Genomic DNA, 18493 nt, shown 5'->3' on the forward strand with positions numbered 1-18493 from the left:
CTTCATGCTGTTAATTAAAAAAACTCATGCAATAAACTGGAGAAGAAAAATATAATATATCTCTAAAGTATATAAATAAAAAAGGGAAGTATAAAATATTGCTTACGTACAACGTCTTAACAACATTTTGACAAAACGAAGAAAGGCCGGAATCCACCGGAAATATTGCTTTCCTTCTCTCTTGGGTAAGACAACTGACCAAACTATGAGAGCCGATCATCGCCGGCAACGGAAGTGAGATGGAGATGGCAATGTCGTTTGTAAGGTTCTTCGTGTCTTTGATAATTATTTCAAATGCAGGAAAAGAACATATTGTTTCTTGTAATGGAGGCGATTTAGTATTATCAGACTTCTACAATGAAACGGCCATTAGTCGCATAGCATTTGGAAGTTGCAGGTAATTTTTGTTACATTATGGCGTCACCAGCCAAAATGATCCCTGATGTGCTTTTTGCATACCGTGAGTAAACTTTGTTTCCCGCTGTTATGGACGATAATTTATAAGATGCGTATCCTAAACAAAGATATTTAGGCTGAACATATACTTCGAAAGCGACGATATTGATTTTGCTTGAACCTTTCCAGCACGAACAGAAGTGTGTATGAGATGTCAAATTTAATATTTGCGACTGTAATAAATGAATTTTTTCAACATTAGCTTGAAATAAATAAAAAGAAACTTTATTAGCTTCTAACATATGGTCTACTTTTCCTTTGTAGTTTTCCTAAGAAACCCCAGCCACTGTGGGAACATATCTCTTTCCAACAACCTGATTTATGGGTTTGGCTAGGCGATGGTATGTCTTGAAATTTACTGTGTCCAATTTTATGACAACAGGCTGGGTTGTTGATGTGAAAATATGCACGTGACAGGAAGCCCGTGGGGGGTGAGGGAGGTATTCCTGGGGCTAAGATGATGGGAAAGTACAAGTGGGGTCAAAAATTGTCACCCTAAAGATCCCTTGAGTTTAATTTCTCTTGAGTGTGAAGTAAAGCTTTCTCACCCCATCCCCCACCCCCTCAACATCCCCAAAAATGTCATGCTGAATTTTTAAACTTTTTTTGAAGAAAATAATCTGCCCAGCAGGGTACTGATGTCATAGCTAGAAACGTTTTATTAACCGTTTATACATTTCTTAAAGATGTTACTTGAGAACATACGTACATACTTTAATTGAAAGGTCAATAGTAGGCAATATTATTGCTGCTTTAAGTTGAGGTAGAATGCATGATTGACGTGTAGTTTATTTTATGGCTTGCCATTCTATGTATGTATTTAGGTTTTTGCTTTATTCCATTTATAGCCTTACCTTTCTCTTGTGTTCACAAATTCAGTGACTCGTCAAGCTCCTTGACTGTAGTATCCTGACATTAATAACACATCTGATACATGTATAACTTGAGCAATTCATTATTTTTGTCTAATCTGAAAATCCTTCCAGTGAGAATATTCATAATGGTTTTGTTAACTTGTCAAAGCTTTGATCGATCTTAGCCCAAGAAATATGCTTTGCTAACCAGGGGTGAGAGAGCTTCCAGTTTCTTGCTTACAATACATTGTGCTTCTAAGAAAGATTGTAACACAAGGCATAACACAGTATAATATATGCAATATAATTTCACGTGGATTGACTTTTCCTTGTGATAAATGGATGCTTAAATAATGATTATTTAAGTGCTTTGTCATTAATGCGTAAAGAGCATTATCTCTGACTAATGTTCTCATGACTTCATTTTAAATGTATAACATTGATGTACAATATGTATACTTATATCTAATTTCTCTTTGTAGCTGTTTATGCTGACACCAAAATATTGCCCCTTGTGTGGACTCCATCACCTCTCGGTGAAATGGTAGACAAGTTTAATGCCTTAAAGTATTCTTTGGCATATCAGGTTTGATTTTTTGTCAGATCTTTTTCCAGTAAAAGTAAACTATATGTGAACACGTTAAATTCATGTCATGAGTGGAAAAAAAAAGTAAAAAAAAAAATTTCCTTTCCTTTCACTTCTTCATGTTGTTTACCAATAGTCTAGTAATAACCATTTTTTTGCCAATTTTGATTTTACTGTATCTTGGTTGTAACTCTTTCTTCATTTGTCTAATGTGATATCTAGCATTAATTAAGGATCCGAAGCCTCATGACTTCTTTAGGCTTTGATTCCTTGCTCAGTAATTTTTGCATTTTTTACTTCTGTATACAATTCGGCATATTTCATGGCAAATAAAGAAAAAAATTGCTATACATTTTAAGCTTCCAAGTGGCTGCTCTGCTTCAGTCAAACGATTGGCCACTCCACATCATTAGAAAAATTATGTTTAGCAGAACTCTGATTTTTCCTGTCTACAGTACAGTAACTATTAAGAGAGACAAGGATTTCTTTAAGTCCTTGATCTTCATGGACAAGTCTAATTTCTTACAAATTTCTCTAACCAAAAATAAAATTAATATGGATCTTTGATGTATAACAGACATAATCAACCCAGTGCACAACCTCGCTATTAACTGGCTGATAAAGATAGGAGATATGTCCAGGATCGATCTTGTTAGCAAAAATTTGCTAGCAAATGTTTTTCGCAATTCTCGCAAAAGAAATAATTGAGAAAAAATTATGTCAGAAAATCGCTAACAAATATCGCAAAAATCGCAAGAATAACAAATCTAACAAGAATCAAGACTTAGAAAAAAAAGAAGCCAAGAAGGACCCCGAAATGTCCGCAAATATCGCAAAAATCGCAAATATAACAAGGATTTTTTTTTTGCTAGCTAAAAACACCTATGACAAATATCGCAAAAATCGCAAAAATAACAAATTTAACAAAATTCTAGACTTAGAAAAAGAAGAAGCCAAGAAGGACCCCGAAATGTCCGCAAATATCGCAAAAATCGCAAATATAACAAGGATTTTTCTTGCTAGCTAAAATCACCTATGACAAATATTGAAAAAATCGCAAAAATAACAAATGTAACAAAATTCTAGACTTAGAAAAAGAAGAATTCAAGAAGGGCCCCGAAATGTCCGCAAATATCGCAAAAATCGCAAATATAACAAGGATTTTTCTTGCTAGCTAAAAACACCTATGACAAATATCGAAAAAATCGCAAAAATAACAAATGTAACAAAATTCTAGACTTAGAAAAAGAAGAATTCAAGAAGGGCCCCGAAATGTCCGCAAATATCGCAAAAATCGCAAATATAACAAGGATTTTTCTTGCTAGCTAAAAACACCTATGACAAATATCGAAAAAATCGCAAAAATAACAAATGTAACAAAATTCTAGACTTAGAAAAAGAAGAATTCAAGAAGGGCCCCGAAATGTCCGCAAATATCGCAAAAATCGCAAATATAACAAGGATTTTTCTTGCTAGCTAAAAACGCCTATGACAAATATCGAAAAAATCGCAAAAATAACAAATGTAACAAAATTCTAGACTTAGAAAAAGAAGAATTCAAGAAGGGCCCCGAAATGTCCGCAAATATCGCAAAAGTCGCAAAAGTAACAAGGATTTTTCTAGCTAGCTTAAAATACCGGTGACAAATATCGCAAAAATCGCAAAAATAACAAATGTAACAAAATTCTAGACTTAGCAAAGGAAGAAATCAAGAAGGGCCCCAAAATGTCCGAAAATATCGCAAAAGTCGCAAAAGTAACAAGGACTTTTCTTGCTAGCTTGGGACACCCATGACAAATATCGCAAAAATCGCAAAAATAACAAATATAACAAAATTCCAGACTTAGAAAGCAAAGAAACCAAGAAGGGCCCCAAAATGTCGGCAAATATCGCAAAAAATCGCAAAAATAACAAATTTAACAAAATTCTAGACTTAGAAAGAAAAGAAGGCAAGAAGAACCCCGAAATGTCCGCAAATATCGCAAAAATCGCAAAAGTAACAAGGTTTTTCCTTGCGAGCTGAAAACACTCGTGACATATATCGCAAAAATCGCAAAAATAACAAATTTAACAAAATTCTAGACTTAGAAAGAAAAGAGGCCAAGAAGGGCTCAAACATGTCTGCAATTATCGAAAAAATCGCAAAAGTAACAAGATTTTTTCTTGCGTGCTGAAAAAAACCCGTGACAAATATCGCAAAAATCGCAAAAATAACAAATTTAACAAAATTTCTGACTTAGAAAGAAAAGAAGCCAAGAAGGGCCCCGAAATGTCCGCAATTATCGCAGAAATCGCAAAAGTAACAAGGTTTTTTCTTGCGAGCTGAAAACACTCGTGACATGTAAAGCAAAAATAACAAATTTAACAAAATTCCTGACTTAGAAAGAAAAGAAGCCAAGAAGGGCCCCAAAATATTCGCAATTATCGCAAAAATCGCAAAAGTAACAAGGTTTTTTCTAGCTAGCTTAAAACGCCCGTAACAAATATCGCAAAAATCGCAAAAATAACAAATGTAACAAAATTGCTGACTTGGAAAGAAAAGAAACCAAGAAGGGCCCCAAAATGTCCGCAATTATCGCAAAAATCGCAAAAGTAACAAGGTTTTTTTCTAGCTAGCTTAAAACGCCCGTGACAAATATCGCAAAAATCGCAAAAATAACAAATGTTACAAAATTCCTGACTTAGAAAGCAAAAAAGCCAAGAAGGGCCCCGAAATGTCCGCAAATATCGCAAAAATCGCAAAAGTAACGAGGATTTTTCTAGCAAGCTTTAAACACCCGTGATAAATATCGCAGAAATCGCAAAAATAACAAATGTAACAAAATTCTAGACTTAGAAAGCAAAGAAGCCAAGAAGGGCCCCGAAATGTCCGCAATTATCGCAAAAATCGCAAAAGTAACAACGTTTTTTCTTGCGTGCTGAAAACACCCGTGACAAATATCGCAAAAATCGCAAGAATAACAAATGTAACAAAATTCTAGACTTAGAAAGCAAAGAGCCAAGAAGGGGTCCAAAATGTTCGCAAAAATCGCAAAAGTAACAAGGATTTTTCTAGCTAGCTTAAAACACCCATGACAAATATCGCAAAAATCGCAAAAATAACAAATTTAACAAAATTTTTGACTTAGAAAGAAAAGAAGCCAAGAAGGGCCACGAAATGTCCGCAAATATGGCAAAAATCGCAAAAGTAACAAGAATTTTTCTTGCGAGCTTAAAACACCCAAGACAAATATCGCAATTCTCGAAATACATCTGTCATGGGCATTTAGTGTTATGATCCTTTTCGATTGTTGGTCAAGTAGTATGAATCTTCTTTGTTTTCCTAAAACGAGCTTACTGTTAGTCAAAATAAGTAACTGTTGAAATTAGGTGATCTGGTCTCAGAAGGTCTGACCATGCGGTCGTCTATTGGAAAGTCACTTTCAATTATTTGTCGTGGCAAGGCAAATTTCTAGAAATTTATGTCACTGCATGTGTTGTTGCATTCCTTACCTTTCCTACGTTTTCGGGTAAGAGACTCCAATCCAAATCTGCCACCCAGCATTTTTGAAGTTGTTCTCTAACATTCAAAATTCCGTTGACATATGCATTGCTGGTCGCCATCGTCAGAGCCAATTCCTTCCACCACGGTACGCAGCCAAAAGGTAAAATGCGCTGTCCCAATATGGTTGTATGCTTATATGCTTGTTTATATGCAGGTATTGTTTGAAATGAAATAGAGCGAGTTACCGCTAAGGTGTGATTTAAATGATTTTTTCTTTGTTTTATGTAAGCTACTGATTTATTAATAGGGCTGGCAGGCGTGGAGGAGAAGGGTTTATTGTCTCGGTCCCAAGGGTGTGTTTCGTGAATAGAGGAGGTTCTATTGTTATACAGATAATAAACTGAGTACTGAGAAAATGATCGTAAAAAAGAGTCATACAATATAATTAACCACCCCCTTTTTATTGCTTTTATTGCCCTTCTGTGAGCGACACTCCTTTCTATGCATTGCAGCTGTATGTTGATGGAAGAAAGAAGCATACACAGATTGATATTATAGTATTTTGCTACTGTCAGTAATTATAAATAGTGTCACGTTTGTAACTGATGCTTTCATTTTCGCGAAAATAGAAAGCATTACAAAATTACTGGACAAGAACGTTGCGAAATTTGCGGACATCTCGAGGCCCTTCTTGACCTTTCCTCTTTCCAAGTGTAGAATTTTGTGAAATTTGTTATTCTTGCAATTTTTGCCATATTTGTTGCTCAGTCTTTTCACATAGTAAGAAAAATTCCTCTTACTTTTGCGAGTTTCGCGAAATTTGCGGACATCTCGAAACCCTTCTTGACCTTTTCTCTTTCTAAGTGAAGTATTTCGTTAAATTTGTTATTCTTGCTATTTTTGCCATATTTCTTGCTCAATCTTTTCACATAGCAAGAAAAATCCTTGTTACTTTTGCAATTTCTGCGATATTTGGGGACATTTCGGGGCCCTTCTTAGCTTCCTTTTTCTAAGTCTGGAATTTTGTTACATTTGTTATTTTTGCGATATTTGCGATATTTGTCATGGGTGTTTTCAGCTAGCATGAAAAATCCTTGTTACTTTTGCGATTTTTGCGGACATTTCGGGGCCCTTCTTGGCTTCTTTTCTTTGTAAGTCTCGAATTTTGTTACATTTGGTATTTTTGCGATATTTGCAATATTTGTCATGGGTGTTTTTAGCTAACACGAAAAATCCTTGTTACTTTTGCGATTTTCGCGATATTTGCGGACATTTCGGGGCCCTTCTTGGCTTCTTTTCTTTGTAAGTCTGGAATTTTGTTACATTTGGTATTTTTGCGATATTTGCAATATTTGTCATGGGTGTTTTAAGCTAACATGAAAAATCCTTGTTACTTTTGCGATTTTTGCGATATTTGCGGACATTTCGGGGCCCTTCTTGGCTTCTTTTCTTTGTAAGCCTGGAATTTTTTTACTTTTGGTTTTTGCGATTTTTGCGATATTTGTCATGGGTGTTTTCAGCTACAGGCTTACAAAGAAAAGAAGTCAAGAAGGGCCCCGAAATGTCCGCAAAAAATCGCAAAAGTAACAAGGATTTTTCATGCTAGGAATTTTTTTACTTTTGGTTTTTGCGATTTTTGCGATATTTGTCATGGGCGTTTTTCGCTAACATGAAAAATCCTTGTTACTTTTGCGATTTTTGCGATATTTGCGGACATTTCGGGGCCCTTCTTGGCTTCTTTTCTTTGTAAGCCTGGAATTTTTTTACTTTTGGTTTTTGCGATTTTTGCGATATTTGTCATGGGTGTTTTTCGCTAACATGAAAAATCCTTGTTACTTTTGCGATTTTTGCGATATTTGCGGACATTTCGGGGCCCTTCTTGTCTTCTTCTGTTTCCAAGTCTTGATTCTTTTTAGATTTGTTATTTGTGCGATTTTTGCGATGTTTGTCACCGGTGTTTTCAGCTAGCAAGAAAAATCCTTGTTACTTTTGCGATATTTGCGGACATTTCGGGGTCCTTCTTGGTTTCTTTTTTTTCTAAGCCTTGATTCTTGTTAGATTTGTTATTTTTGCGATTTTTGCGATATTTGTAAGTGATTTTCTTACATAATTTTTTCTTAATTATTTCTTTTACGACAATTGCGAAAGCAATTTGCTAGCAAATTTTTGCTAACAAGATCGATCCTGGACATAAGTGAAAGATAGACAGGAGTGGAGTCAAAGGTCTTATTTTTTATTTTAGTGGGCTTTAATTTAAGGATTGCATTTAGTTTCTTACTTTTGTTTTGTTTTTTTTTTACATTTAGAAATTCCTCAGAAGTGGAGTTCAGGTCTTAGGTGTATGGGATGACCACGATTATGGAAGTAATGATGGGGGGAAGGTATAATTGTTTTTCCATTTAAAGAGAAAATAACTTCAGATTATGGGACCAGACTTTGTTTTCCAAGTCAATAAAACATGATAAAAAAGAGAGAGAAGACTGAGGAAAGACATTTTTTGAAAACTTATAAAAGAGAGATGGTAAAATGGTCAAAATGTTTAAGAAGGACTCCAGAGGCCATTATAAACCTTTAATATCTTTTCTATCTAGCAGACTAACTGATCACTTATTTTCAGTAGCTTATGTCTGAGGTATATTTAACTCATATGTAGTGTCAATATGCCAATTTATTATTATTAGCAGCAAAGATAAGGAAAATCTTGATTGGAGTAAATAAACTGATGACAAAATAGCAAAAGTGCAAGAACATTTTATGATCTTGAAGTTTACTGTATAATTAATAAGATTTTAGGAAATTTGCAAGATTTTGCCTCATCCACCCCTACCCCCCTTCCTTCAAGAAAAAGAAAAGTTCGTGCTTTGTTTAAGTGTGCATGGCCACTGAAGGGTTAAGCAATTGGTTTGATATGTTTTCTTTACAATTGCAGCATTACAAAGATCGTCTCCAGGCTCAAGGAATTTACTTAGATTTCTTAGATGAACCAATAGAAAGCTTGCGTAGGAAACGCGAAGGTGCTTATGCCTCCTACATCTATGGTCATGGCAATAAGAAAGTCAAGGTAATTCTTGCGTTCTACAGTATTGTTTGCTAGTGAAGGTGTTCCAGACAATGATTATACATAAGGACAGTTCAAGGCTGGAATTGTGGCAAAAGACAGAACTTTCCTAAATTATTGTTTCAATACAGATGTGATCTAAACTGGAGGGTTGTCTTTGCGTCGTGAATTATGGCCCAGGAATCACTTTTTCTATTGTCTGTTTGTTTGTTTATTTTTTCTTTTAACTATCCAATTTTCCAGATGTTGCAGAATTAAAATTTCTACACGATCAAATACCCACGGAATGCTTTTTAGGTTTTCAGAGGGCCCGCGGCTGTTACCACTCTCTAAAGGCTTCTTAAGCGGCCCCAAGAGGGTCTGGAAGGAAGACTACCCCCATTGAAAAATATTGCTTTAAAGTTTCCATTAAACTGACTATAACTAGATTTATCGTACTAGCGGAAAAATGTGTAAATTCAAATCAGCTGGTTAACAGAATGAGTTATCTTGTCACATTACCGCTAGCATTTCCCTTTTAAAAATCCCCAAGTTTGTAAGCGTTTTCCTATAGGAATGAGGCCTATTAATAGGGAAACTAAGAAAATAAAAACAAGCAGAAAAGTAATAGCATACCAAGACTAGAAAAGCTGTATTTTCACACCAGGAACGAAAGCAAACTTGCGTAGTTTCGGTCGAGGCGGAGTTAAGATTCGGATAGTTATTATTGTTTTTTTTTGTGTGAGTGTTTATGTTAAATGACGACTCGTGACTGATACGAAAACCACTCAAGTACATGTAGCTTCAAAGAGCGCTTTTCGGCGACAAGTCCAGAGGCGAAAGCGTTACTAAATACATTTCTACAGTGCCAGTGGAACGTTGATATATTAAAACGAAGGACCATGGGACTAGCGAAATATGTTCGCTATAACGAGGTTTCGTCATGGCGGAGCTCTCAGCGCGCAGGGGAGAAACATGGGTAAAAAAAATTGGACAAAATCGTCCTAAACTGCTTGCAATACGCCTTTTCTCTTAAAATCTGTCTAGTTCTTGATCTCAGCCAGCGCGATTGCAAACTCTCGCGGCAAGTGGCTTCGCCGCTCGCGTGCTTAGGTTTTGCGTGTAGCAACTTTGCAAAGAAAAATAAGAGACTGCTCGCAGTCTAAAATCGTCTATACGTACGTACTTACGTCCACCCCTGCATGTAAGCCGGGGTAAAATTTCGCATTTCAAGCACCCGCGCGTTTCGGCGGTAAATCGCATGGCCACGCGGAGATTGTGAGAAACAACAGCAAACCCGAGTCTTTCTTTCGACTTAAAATTTTAAAGTCTACATTTACGTGGATAACAGAGAAAGAGCTAGAGCTAGAGCCAGAGATAAAAACAAAGGGCTCCAATTTCGTTCGAAGAGAAACATGAAAATTTTATAGCGGCGGTGAGAAAATAAGAAATGCTGGCGGCCACTGACCAAGGTGAAAATGAGCGGCAGTGAAATAAATGGGAACAGGAACATTTCTTCCATAAAACGTCCAACTAGGAAGTTCCTGCAAGTTTCACGCTCTAGTCAAGCAAAACAACGCCAAAGAAATGTACAAAAATATTTTGCTGTACGTGCAAAGTTGTGTTTTTACTAATTATGCCTGCGGATATTTTTGCTGTTCTTTTTGCCTTCGCCGTTTGGCATTACCTGATTTTATATTTTGTTTGAAAAACAATAAATATTAACGAGTGCTTCCTTTTTAGCCCTGGCTAAATGTATTTAGTAAAATCCAACTAGTGGTCTATTATCAATGCTGCGTTCTGATTGGTTGACCTACTACCAGGCTATATGTTATAGCCCCCTAGAAGAGAAAAGCGCACGTTTTTTGGCGGCAAAAAAGGATTAAAGTCTAGTTTTAACTAGCTAATTTTTTTTATTCTTGATATTTTTGACAACTAGTTGGATTTTACTAAAACAATTATTCCTCTCGCCCTCATGGGCTCTGAGTCAACAGCCCATTCGGCCTTCGGCCTCATGGGCTATTGACTCAGAGCCCATTCGGGCTCAAGGAATATTTGTTAAATATTATCAGTTATTCCAGGTTCTTTTCCATACATTTTACCATTACTGGGGGAAAAAAATTGTTCGTTATTCTGAGTACATAGAGGCTCTGTCCCTTGGAATTTCCATTAGTCTAATCTACCGCCGAAGACTGTAAGATAATTCACCACAACTAACATAAACCCACCATAGTGATTGTTGCATTATTTTTCCTTTAGATAATCCTACTGGACACCCGATCACATCTCAGGTGGGGATCAGATTGTGACATCCTTGGAAGAGACCAGTGGGAGTGGCTTGAAAAACAACTAAGTGAATCCAACACAGCTCAATTGACAATTATTGGGAGTGGAATACAGGTGTGAAATCTTCCTTGTAAGTGGGCTCCACTACTCCCTAGAAAACTACCAGACCCTTGCTGGTTGTTTTGGGCCCAAGATTTATTGTCAGAGCTAGGACAGAAGATGAGTAGAGTAGCCTGTAGAGTAGCCTGTCGGCAAGCTCTCTATTTATGGCGAAATGGTGCTAAGAAAGTCAGTTTTAGAGCTTGCCATTCGGACAAGCTGTAGCTAGCATGTACTACCCCCCAAAGTAATTTGAACTAGCGCGAAGAGAGCCGCAAGAGAACGCGCCCTCGCACTCGCTCCTCCTTTCGCGTGCTCTTCACGCGTGACTGCCCAAATGGAGAAATCTCGTTCTCTTTTTTGACGCCAATTTTTTCCCCAGGGGCTTTCTCTCGGTCAAGCCGAACTGGTATCAAATTGAAACTCAGCCAGGAGCCCATCATTATATCACATTCATGAATGACCAAGCAGTAAAATCACTTACCCATTCCCTTTTCTGTCGGGCGCACTTCTAATCTGTTGCGGGCGATCAGAGGATCTCGCAATCCTAATCTCCAGGTTGCTATAACGCATGCGCGGGACGTTTGTAAATTCGCCCTTATAAAAACGAGAAGGAAACTGGGCCGAGTTAGGTTTTGCAAAGACTTCTGGGATCTTTTCTGGGACGCGCCGGTCAGCTATTGGCCAATTTTTTTGCCCTGTCCCCAGTAATATCCCAGAAGTCCTTGCACAAGATAACTCGGGACAGTTTCTGTTTCGTTTCTAAAAATCCAGGCCCGGGTTGTTCAAACGTTGGATAGCGCTAAATAACCTTCCAGCGGATAAGTATTAGGGAAACCAATTGCGCTATCCACTGGATAGAGATTTATCCAGAGGATAGCGCTATTTATCTTTCGAGCAACTGGGCCCAGTAGTATACGTTTGCACTTCCACCAAAATGAATCGAATACACAGAACGCAATCTGATCTTGTGTGTTTGGACCTTCCGTCACTAGTAATCTGATCACAAGTGTTTTGACCTTCTATTAAGTGAAACCTACGCAAAGCACAGCGTTAAAGCAAGAGCGTTTGACCTTCAATTAACATTACCGGTCCTCCCTAACCTTTCCTAACCTTGGTTATTACTAGTAATTCCATCTACAAAATAATTCTACCGATTATGGACACATGTAAGTGTTTTATCCTAGGTGTTGTCAGACATGCCCTTCACTGACAAGTGGACCAGTTGTCCGTCAAGCTACGACCGTTTGATGTGGCTCGTACAAAAAAATTCCAGAGTGAGTAAAATTTGAATCTTTAGCTCGAAAACAGGATGGCATTGACAGAGATGTCCTTCAAGCGTTTAATTCTGTGATAACAAAGCTACCTCTTTCTTGTAGGTTATTTTCATAAGTGGTGATGTTCACTTTGGAGAATTCGCTTGCTTAAATAACACCAGTACAGGTTGGTCAGGCATTTGTAAGTAAAGTAAGTAAAACAGCAAAACGTGCGTGATGAAGGGTCTGGAAGGGTATTGCCGGGATTCGGGAAAAGTTACTGGGATACAGGATTTGATAGCCTGCGAGCAAGCTCTCCAGTCGGGAGAGCTCTTGCGGCACGTCTCTGGAATTTGAATATCTGCATCAAAAAAGTCGATGCGAAATGCTGATTGGCGGAGATGACATTAGCAATGACGTCATTACCCTTGGCACGGGTTTTCAATGTTTGTTTACATTCGCGCTTGTCTCCGCTTCGCGTTGATTGGCGGAAATAAGACGGCTAAGTCGACGGGGAGCCACAGGGGAATTGGAGGTGGAATTCAAATTCCAGAGACGTACTTGCAAGCTCTCCTTTCTTTTCCCGCCTCGCCGTCCGAGCGCTCCAGAGAACTTGCTCGCAGGCTAAGGATTTGACTGCTACCCGAGAAGCGGGATTCGCCAAAATCGGGGAAGGATACGGTATTTGGAGGATAGCGATGACAGAAGTTTGTTGTGAAAAACAGAGGAAATGCTGAATCAGCCCCCTCTCCCCCCCCCCCCCCCACTAATAATAAGGTTCGTCTAACGACAGCCACTTTGATATTTAGCCTCAATACGAGCAGTCTTTTCCTTCCCTTATATTCTCTAAAAGACAGAAAGAGCCGAACCAAGTGAGCTACGAGCCGCGAAGCCGCGAGACGCCAAAATCATTCTCGGCCTGTCACTCATGCCATTCAGCAGGCTACGAATATCGCAGCAGCGGTGGGGGGCGGGGGGGGGGGGGGGGTGGAGACGGTTATTGGTACTAGCGATCAAGTTTTGGTTTGGTGAAAAGGTAAACATCAGGGAAACTGGAAAAAAAAAGAAGGAAAAACTGAAATAGAAAAAAGGCCCATCCACACAAGACAATTAACACCAGTTAATCTTGGTATTGATGATCTGTGGTTTTCTACATCACGGTGATGTACCAATGTCACTTCCTACACCATCAAAATCTCTTTGAAGAACTTTCTTTTTCTCAACCGTTTTGACTCTTAACAGGATATCCTGTATATGAAATAACCTCTAGTGGCTTAACAGGCACTTGTGTAACATGGATTACAACCGATATGTGTCGCTGGCTTCTAACGTAAGTACATAAAGTCGGTATACGCAATCGTAAGACTTGAACAGTATTTAACGCACGATAGCTTATAGTCAATAATATAATTATTCCCAACGGCTTAAAAAAGAAAAAGGAAAAAAAACTGATCCTCAAGTAAAACTTGAAATCTGTTTTGTTCACCGATTTTGAGTCCGTTTTGATAGTGTGTAACGAATTTTTGTTGATTTTAGCAACCTTGAAGGTTATTTCCTACACATACACAGGGCCTTTGTATTACTAGACAAGACTATTACAATGAGGTCCTGTTGTCGACTGAGATTTTCACCAAACCTGTGAGTCACGCGATAAGGAATTAACGAAACATTTAGAATTTCATTCACTTTGTGAGTGAAAAAGGTGTGTTTTCAACAGCTTTGGCAAGTATTTTTTGAACCAACAGACAGCTGAATAGATATAAAATATTTGTGTGACTAACAAAATTCATGACCTGTGCGGAACCTGCACGGGAATTGTCTTTCTTACTTTAATAATTTCTAATATCTCTGTGTAAGCGTTGGTGGAATAGTGGTGAGCATAGCTGCCTTCCAAGCAGTTGACCCGGGTTCGATTCCCGGCCAACGCACACTTCTTTTCCATTCTGTAATTTTTTTTTTCCTTTATGTTTCTTTAAAAGGAAAAAGATTCACTCAACGATATTCTCTATGCGTACAGTTAATTTTTATTTTCTTTTAGGCTAAAAAACGTACGAAGCAGACCAAGTTCTGTTCAGTTGTAAATGACTTTCAGAATCAAATTTTTTCGTACATTATAATTAATACTTTTGCGGAGAAACAATTTTATGGTCGATAGATGAAGATATTACAATGTGTTGCTTACCCACTGGCAACTGCGGAAGGTTTGAAATCGAAACAATTATTCCACCGTAACTAGTAGGTCAATTGAAATATTTTTGCTCGTTTGATATCAAAGATAGCCTGTTCACAGACCCTCTATTTTCTCTTCAAAGTCCGTTGAGCTCGCGTGATAAAAAATAAACCGCGGTTTTCTAAAAGAATGAAAAGAAAAATAAAACAACGTCTGTGTACAGGCTATATCAAAGATTGCTGAAATTGCTTACAAAACATTTGTTTCTAATCATTTAACTGAACCGTTTCATAAGCTACCATATCGCAACAGCCAGGGTTTTTCGATTTTGTAAGGTCAATTTTTTGCGACCACTTGCAAGTGTGGAGCGCTTCTGTAGTTTAGAGCGGTTTATTGCCTTTAAAGATGAAGCACTAGAGTTGGGGCTGAGATCAGACCAACAAGATTTTAAAACATCGTTAAGGTTATATGAAATCAATGAATAGCCTGAATTTCATCCGATAACTTCTAGTCGTTAGTACTCCCTCAGTAACTGCTGAGAGGAGAAAACGGCTCGAAGCAATCGGATGAAATTCAGGCTAATAGCTGCTAATCAGTGATCGTCTCGAACTTAATCGGGATCTGATTTCCTAAAAGAAAATTTTAGAGCAAGTTTTCATAAGTTGCCAATCGGGAAAACGCTTTAAGTCAATAGCTAAGCTCTCGAAGCAAAAGGGAGGGGATGAGGGAGAGAGAGAGAATTCTTCAGCCATCGAGCGAGTTGAGAGCTTTCTGCGGCACTCGTCACTCTTCTAACCTTTCTTTTTATCATTATTTTGACGATAGGAATATCGGTCATTCGTCGAAACGTCTTCAACCATTCATCACAGAAATGAACTATGGGTTGATAACAATTCACTGGGACACACAACCGGTATGTAATGACTCTGGGTAGTTTTTAGTGTGGCTTCGAAAGTAATCGCCACGCTTAGTATCTGATTTGTTAAACTTCTCGCGCCACTTCATCGGACAATCGAGGCTAAACCAAAAGTAACTTCCCTCTCTACGCGGTGTTTTCCCGCCTAAAGTGCTTACTACATGCACTTGCTTCCAGTTTTGATCGCATGGTTCATTTGCTCGCTGTCATTGTTAGTCAACAAACAGATGACAATTTTCCACGGTCGACACTCCTGGGAATTTTCTTAGAAAATCGAAAAAACAAAACAAAAACTATTGCGCCATGCATCTCTGGGCGCCAGTATTTCCGTAGGTACAACTTCCATCTTTGAATCTCTTAGTCTTAAACTAGTTTATCTTTTTAGGTAAAACCATTATAACAGCTGAATGAATTACACATAGACTAAACTTTATTATGCTATTGACTATTTTTGAATTCCCCATAATACACTCTGTTTGCCCCCCAAATTTTGCATAAACCATTGTTTTTAAATGCTCCTGGGAATATTGCATTTTCCCAAGAGCATTTTAAGACAATAAATTATGCAAAATTTGGGGGGCAGACATTATGGACACATTATGGGGAATTCGAAAATAGTCAATTAGTTTTTGGGCGATCGGAATAAATATCACGTGACAATGACGACACAATAGTTTTAGCTCTAAATCGAATTACAGACCTTATCGGCATTTTCTTTCGAAATGCTTGACGCTACCTGTAGTGCGAAGTTTCACAAAAATATAAAAATCTATAAGAGAAATTTCCAGCTATCATGGAATTTCTACAAAAAGGGATAAATTGTGCATGAACTGAAGGCTGGACTTAAGGCAGACAAATTTGCTACTTTTTGGTTGTTTCCGAAAAGTTTTTATCACTCATTCGTTTTGTTAATGACCCTTATACACTCTACAACGGGCTAAACGCAAGTAGACTTGCGCGATTTAGAAAAACACGAAAACATGTGAATCAGGGTAAAACGCAATGCTGAGTCTTTTTGTAATTTCAAAGGCTACTTTCACGAAAACAGCGATTAAAACAAAATTCGTCGATAGATTTCGTTATAAAACCTCAGTGCTGCAGTTGATCAATGTACTGTAAAATCCCCGAATTTCGTATCCACCACCATACAAACGTCTGTATTGTACAGCAATATCTCCGCACACTATGGAAGTATCACCTTTAAACTTGGTAAGTTAACTAATCTCAAGGCCGGGGCTCTCTTCCCAGCACTGCCGATGGGTATTCGTTTACTTGTCTTTATAAAAACTTTTAAAAAAAAGAAAGAAAAAACCATGGACGAGGCTACTCTGATCCGCTAGAGGATCGCTAGCCTGAGATATTTTTACCTACCACAAGCTTGTCAAAACAATACAAAAAACGCCTTCGTTGATCTCTTTGGGTTCAATGTTTTCTCACGTAGGTTAGCGTTACGGTGGAGGTACGCGGTGAGGCCGGAAGTTATCTCAAGCAAACTATATCATTAGATCAGTTAGAAAAAGTAAGTATGCCCCAGATTTCTTTTTCTTTGCGCTTAGTGTGACAACAGGCCATTTTCAAGAAAGTTCAAGAACTCTCACTTAAAAAGTGGCACTAAGCGCAAAACCTTTCTTATGAAAATGAGCTTCATTTTCTTACCAATGGCACTTAGCCTCGTTTTGAGACAGAGGCTTGCACCAGTTGGAAATGGCCAATTGGCGTTTTATATTTTGAAATATTGAAGCGGCAGAAGAAGCTTCAAACTAAGCTTAACGTTTACATAGGCAACTGTACCCATTACCTATTTACTGTCAAGATGTGATTAGTATTTTATGAACCTTTGTTATTTTTTAAGACCAGGAATCTTAACAGATGTCCACAAAAAATAGAAGAGCCCCCAGTGGTCAAGAAAGTAACTTTCTACACTGGAGTGTTTCTACTTTTGTCGATTGTATTTATAGCACTTTTGAGGTAAGCATTTTTTTTTAATTTATGGCGTTATTTTTTAAAACACTGGGCAAGCTCAGAACAAAAGAAGGCATGCAAATGTTGCAAGAGCCTGTTGAAATAATGTTGTTATAGTTTGTCTGGTGGTAATGTTTATCAAAAACGTGTTACCTTTTTTCCTGCACACAAAAGCCTATAGTGTGTTTCTACCCTCCAATCAATGATTGTTGAGTCGTTTATAACAAATGCAATCCACCCGTACGATTTTGTATCGGCTTTTTCCAACTCACTTTGTTCTTTGCTCTCTTTATAGGTTATTGGCCTTCATCGCCAAAAGAGTCTTTAAAATTGTGCTGTGTTTGCTGGGAATAACTGTTAAAAACGCTGCAAGTGGCTCGGAGTACGTTAATTACAAGAACAAGATTATCAAAAGAGACTAACTTAAAACAGTTTAAGCCCTATTATACGAAGATAATTTGCAATTATTGGAAGACGTTTTTAGTAGTAAGAATTATAAAGGTGTTGGGAAAAATTAATTTTGGATAAAATATCATCACTGGCGTTTCATAATAAACAATGCGCAGAGCATGACGGGAAGTGACAAAGGATCTTTTAGATAGACCGCTTTATATAAACGGCAATGAAATACCAGTTGAGCTTTTGCGCGAAAACTTGATATCTTCACATGTGAAAATATCACCGTTGCTATGGCTACATAATAGATCGCGCCTTTCACACCAAAAAATTATTAAAGCGAAATGGTTTGGTATTTCGCTGCGCTCACTCGTGAAATATTTTTCAACACTCCAAGAGAAATTTCGTACCTCCGCCCGGCCATGTAATATCCTCTATTTATTAAAGGCCTGATGCAAACGCAAGCATGGCCCTTTCATTTACCGTAAAAACCACCTAGATGCAAGTTTAGTTTCTAAAAGGAAGCATAAGGATTAAGAATCTGATGTTTCCTTTCCTTTCGATGGTGCTGATGTTTGTATCCTACTTGACGCGTGACCCTCACCCCTGCCTGCCCCTGCATGCGCTTACCTAACCGTTGCCTGCGTGCAGACGTGCACAAAGGAAATAGGGGACGTCTGCACGCAGGCAAACCTAACCGTGCGTCTAAATGGCTCGTTCAAAGCAAGGCTTGTATTCGAAGAAGCAGGTTTCTGTCATCTCGTCGTATAAGCTGCAAAATCGACTCAGTTACATTTGCGGCTACATAACGTAAGTTTTGCGCGTTACAGATTGAAGCAGCTGGCTACAATCGGCCCTTGTTCGTCAAACAGCTAAGAGAATGAACTGTCTTTAACATATTTATTAACGATCCGCTTGAAGAATATTCAATTGTTGTATAGAATTCTTTTTGTAATGGCTAATAAAACTTTTGCTTAAAGTTAAATTTCAA

At 37.9% G+C, this 18493-nt stretch overlaps 1 protein-coding gene and 1 non-coding gene across 2 annotated transcripts; both read left to right on the plus strand.

Annotated features, from left to right (window-relative positions):
• Positions 1-192: 192 nt before the first annotated feature.
• Positions 193-18493, plus strand: LOC140933616 (uncharacterized). The gene is made up of 13 exons (XM_073383220.1): positions 193-397; positions 721-797; positions 1793-1896; positions 7687-7761; positions 8310-8441; positions 10677-10817; positions 11990-12079; positions 12182-12245; positions 13301-13388; positions 15054-15141; positions 16586-16663; positions 16997-17112; positions 17402-18493. Exons 1-13 carry the CDS (start codon positions 240-242, stop codon positions 17526-17528), a joined length of 1338 nt encoding a protein of 445 aa, XP_073239321.1. The 5' UTR covers positions 193-239; the 3' UTR covers positions 17529-18493.
• Positions 13915-13986, plus strand: Trnag-ucc (transfer RNA glycine (anticodon UCC)). Its single transcript has one exon. It is a non-coding gene; the product is annotated as a tRNA-Gly (tRNA).

This window comes from Porites lutea, chromosome 4 (assembly GCF_958299795.1).
Source record: "Porites lutea chromosome 4, jaPorLute2.1, whole genome shotgun sequence".
Classification (NCBI taxonomy): domain Eukaryota; kingdom Metazoa; phylum Cnidaria; class Anthozoa; order Scleractinia; family Poritidae; genus Porites; species Porites lutea.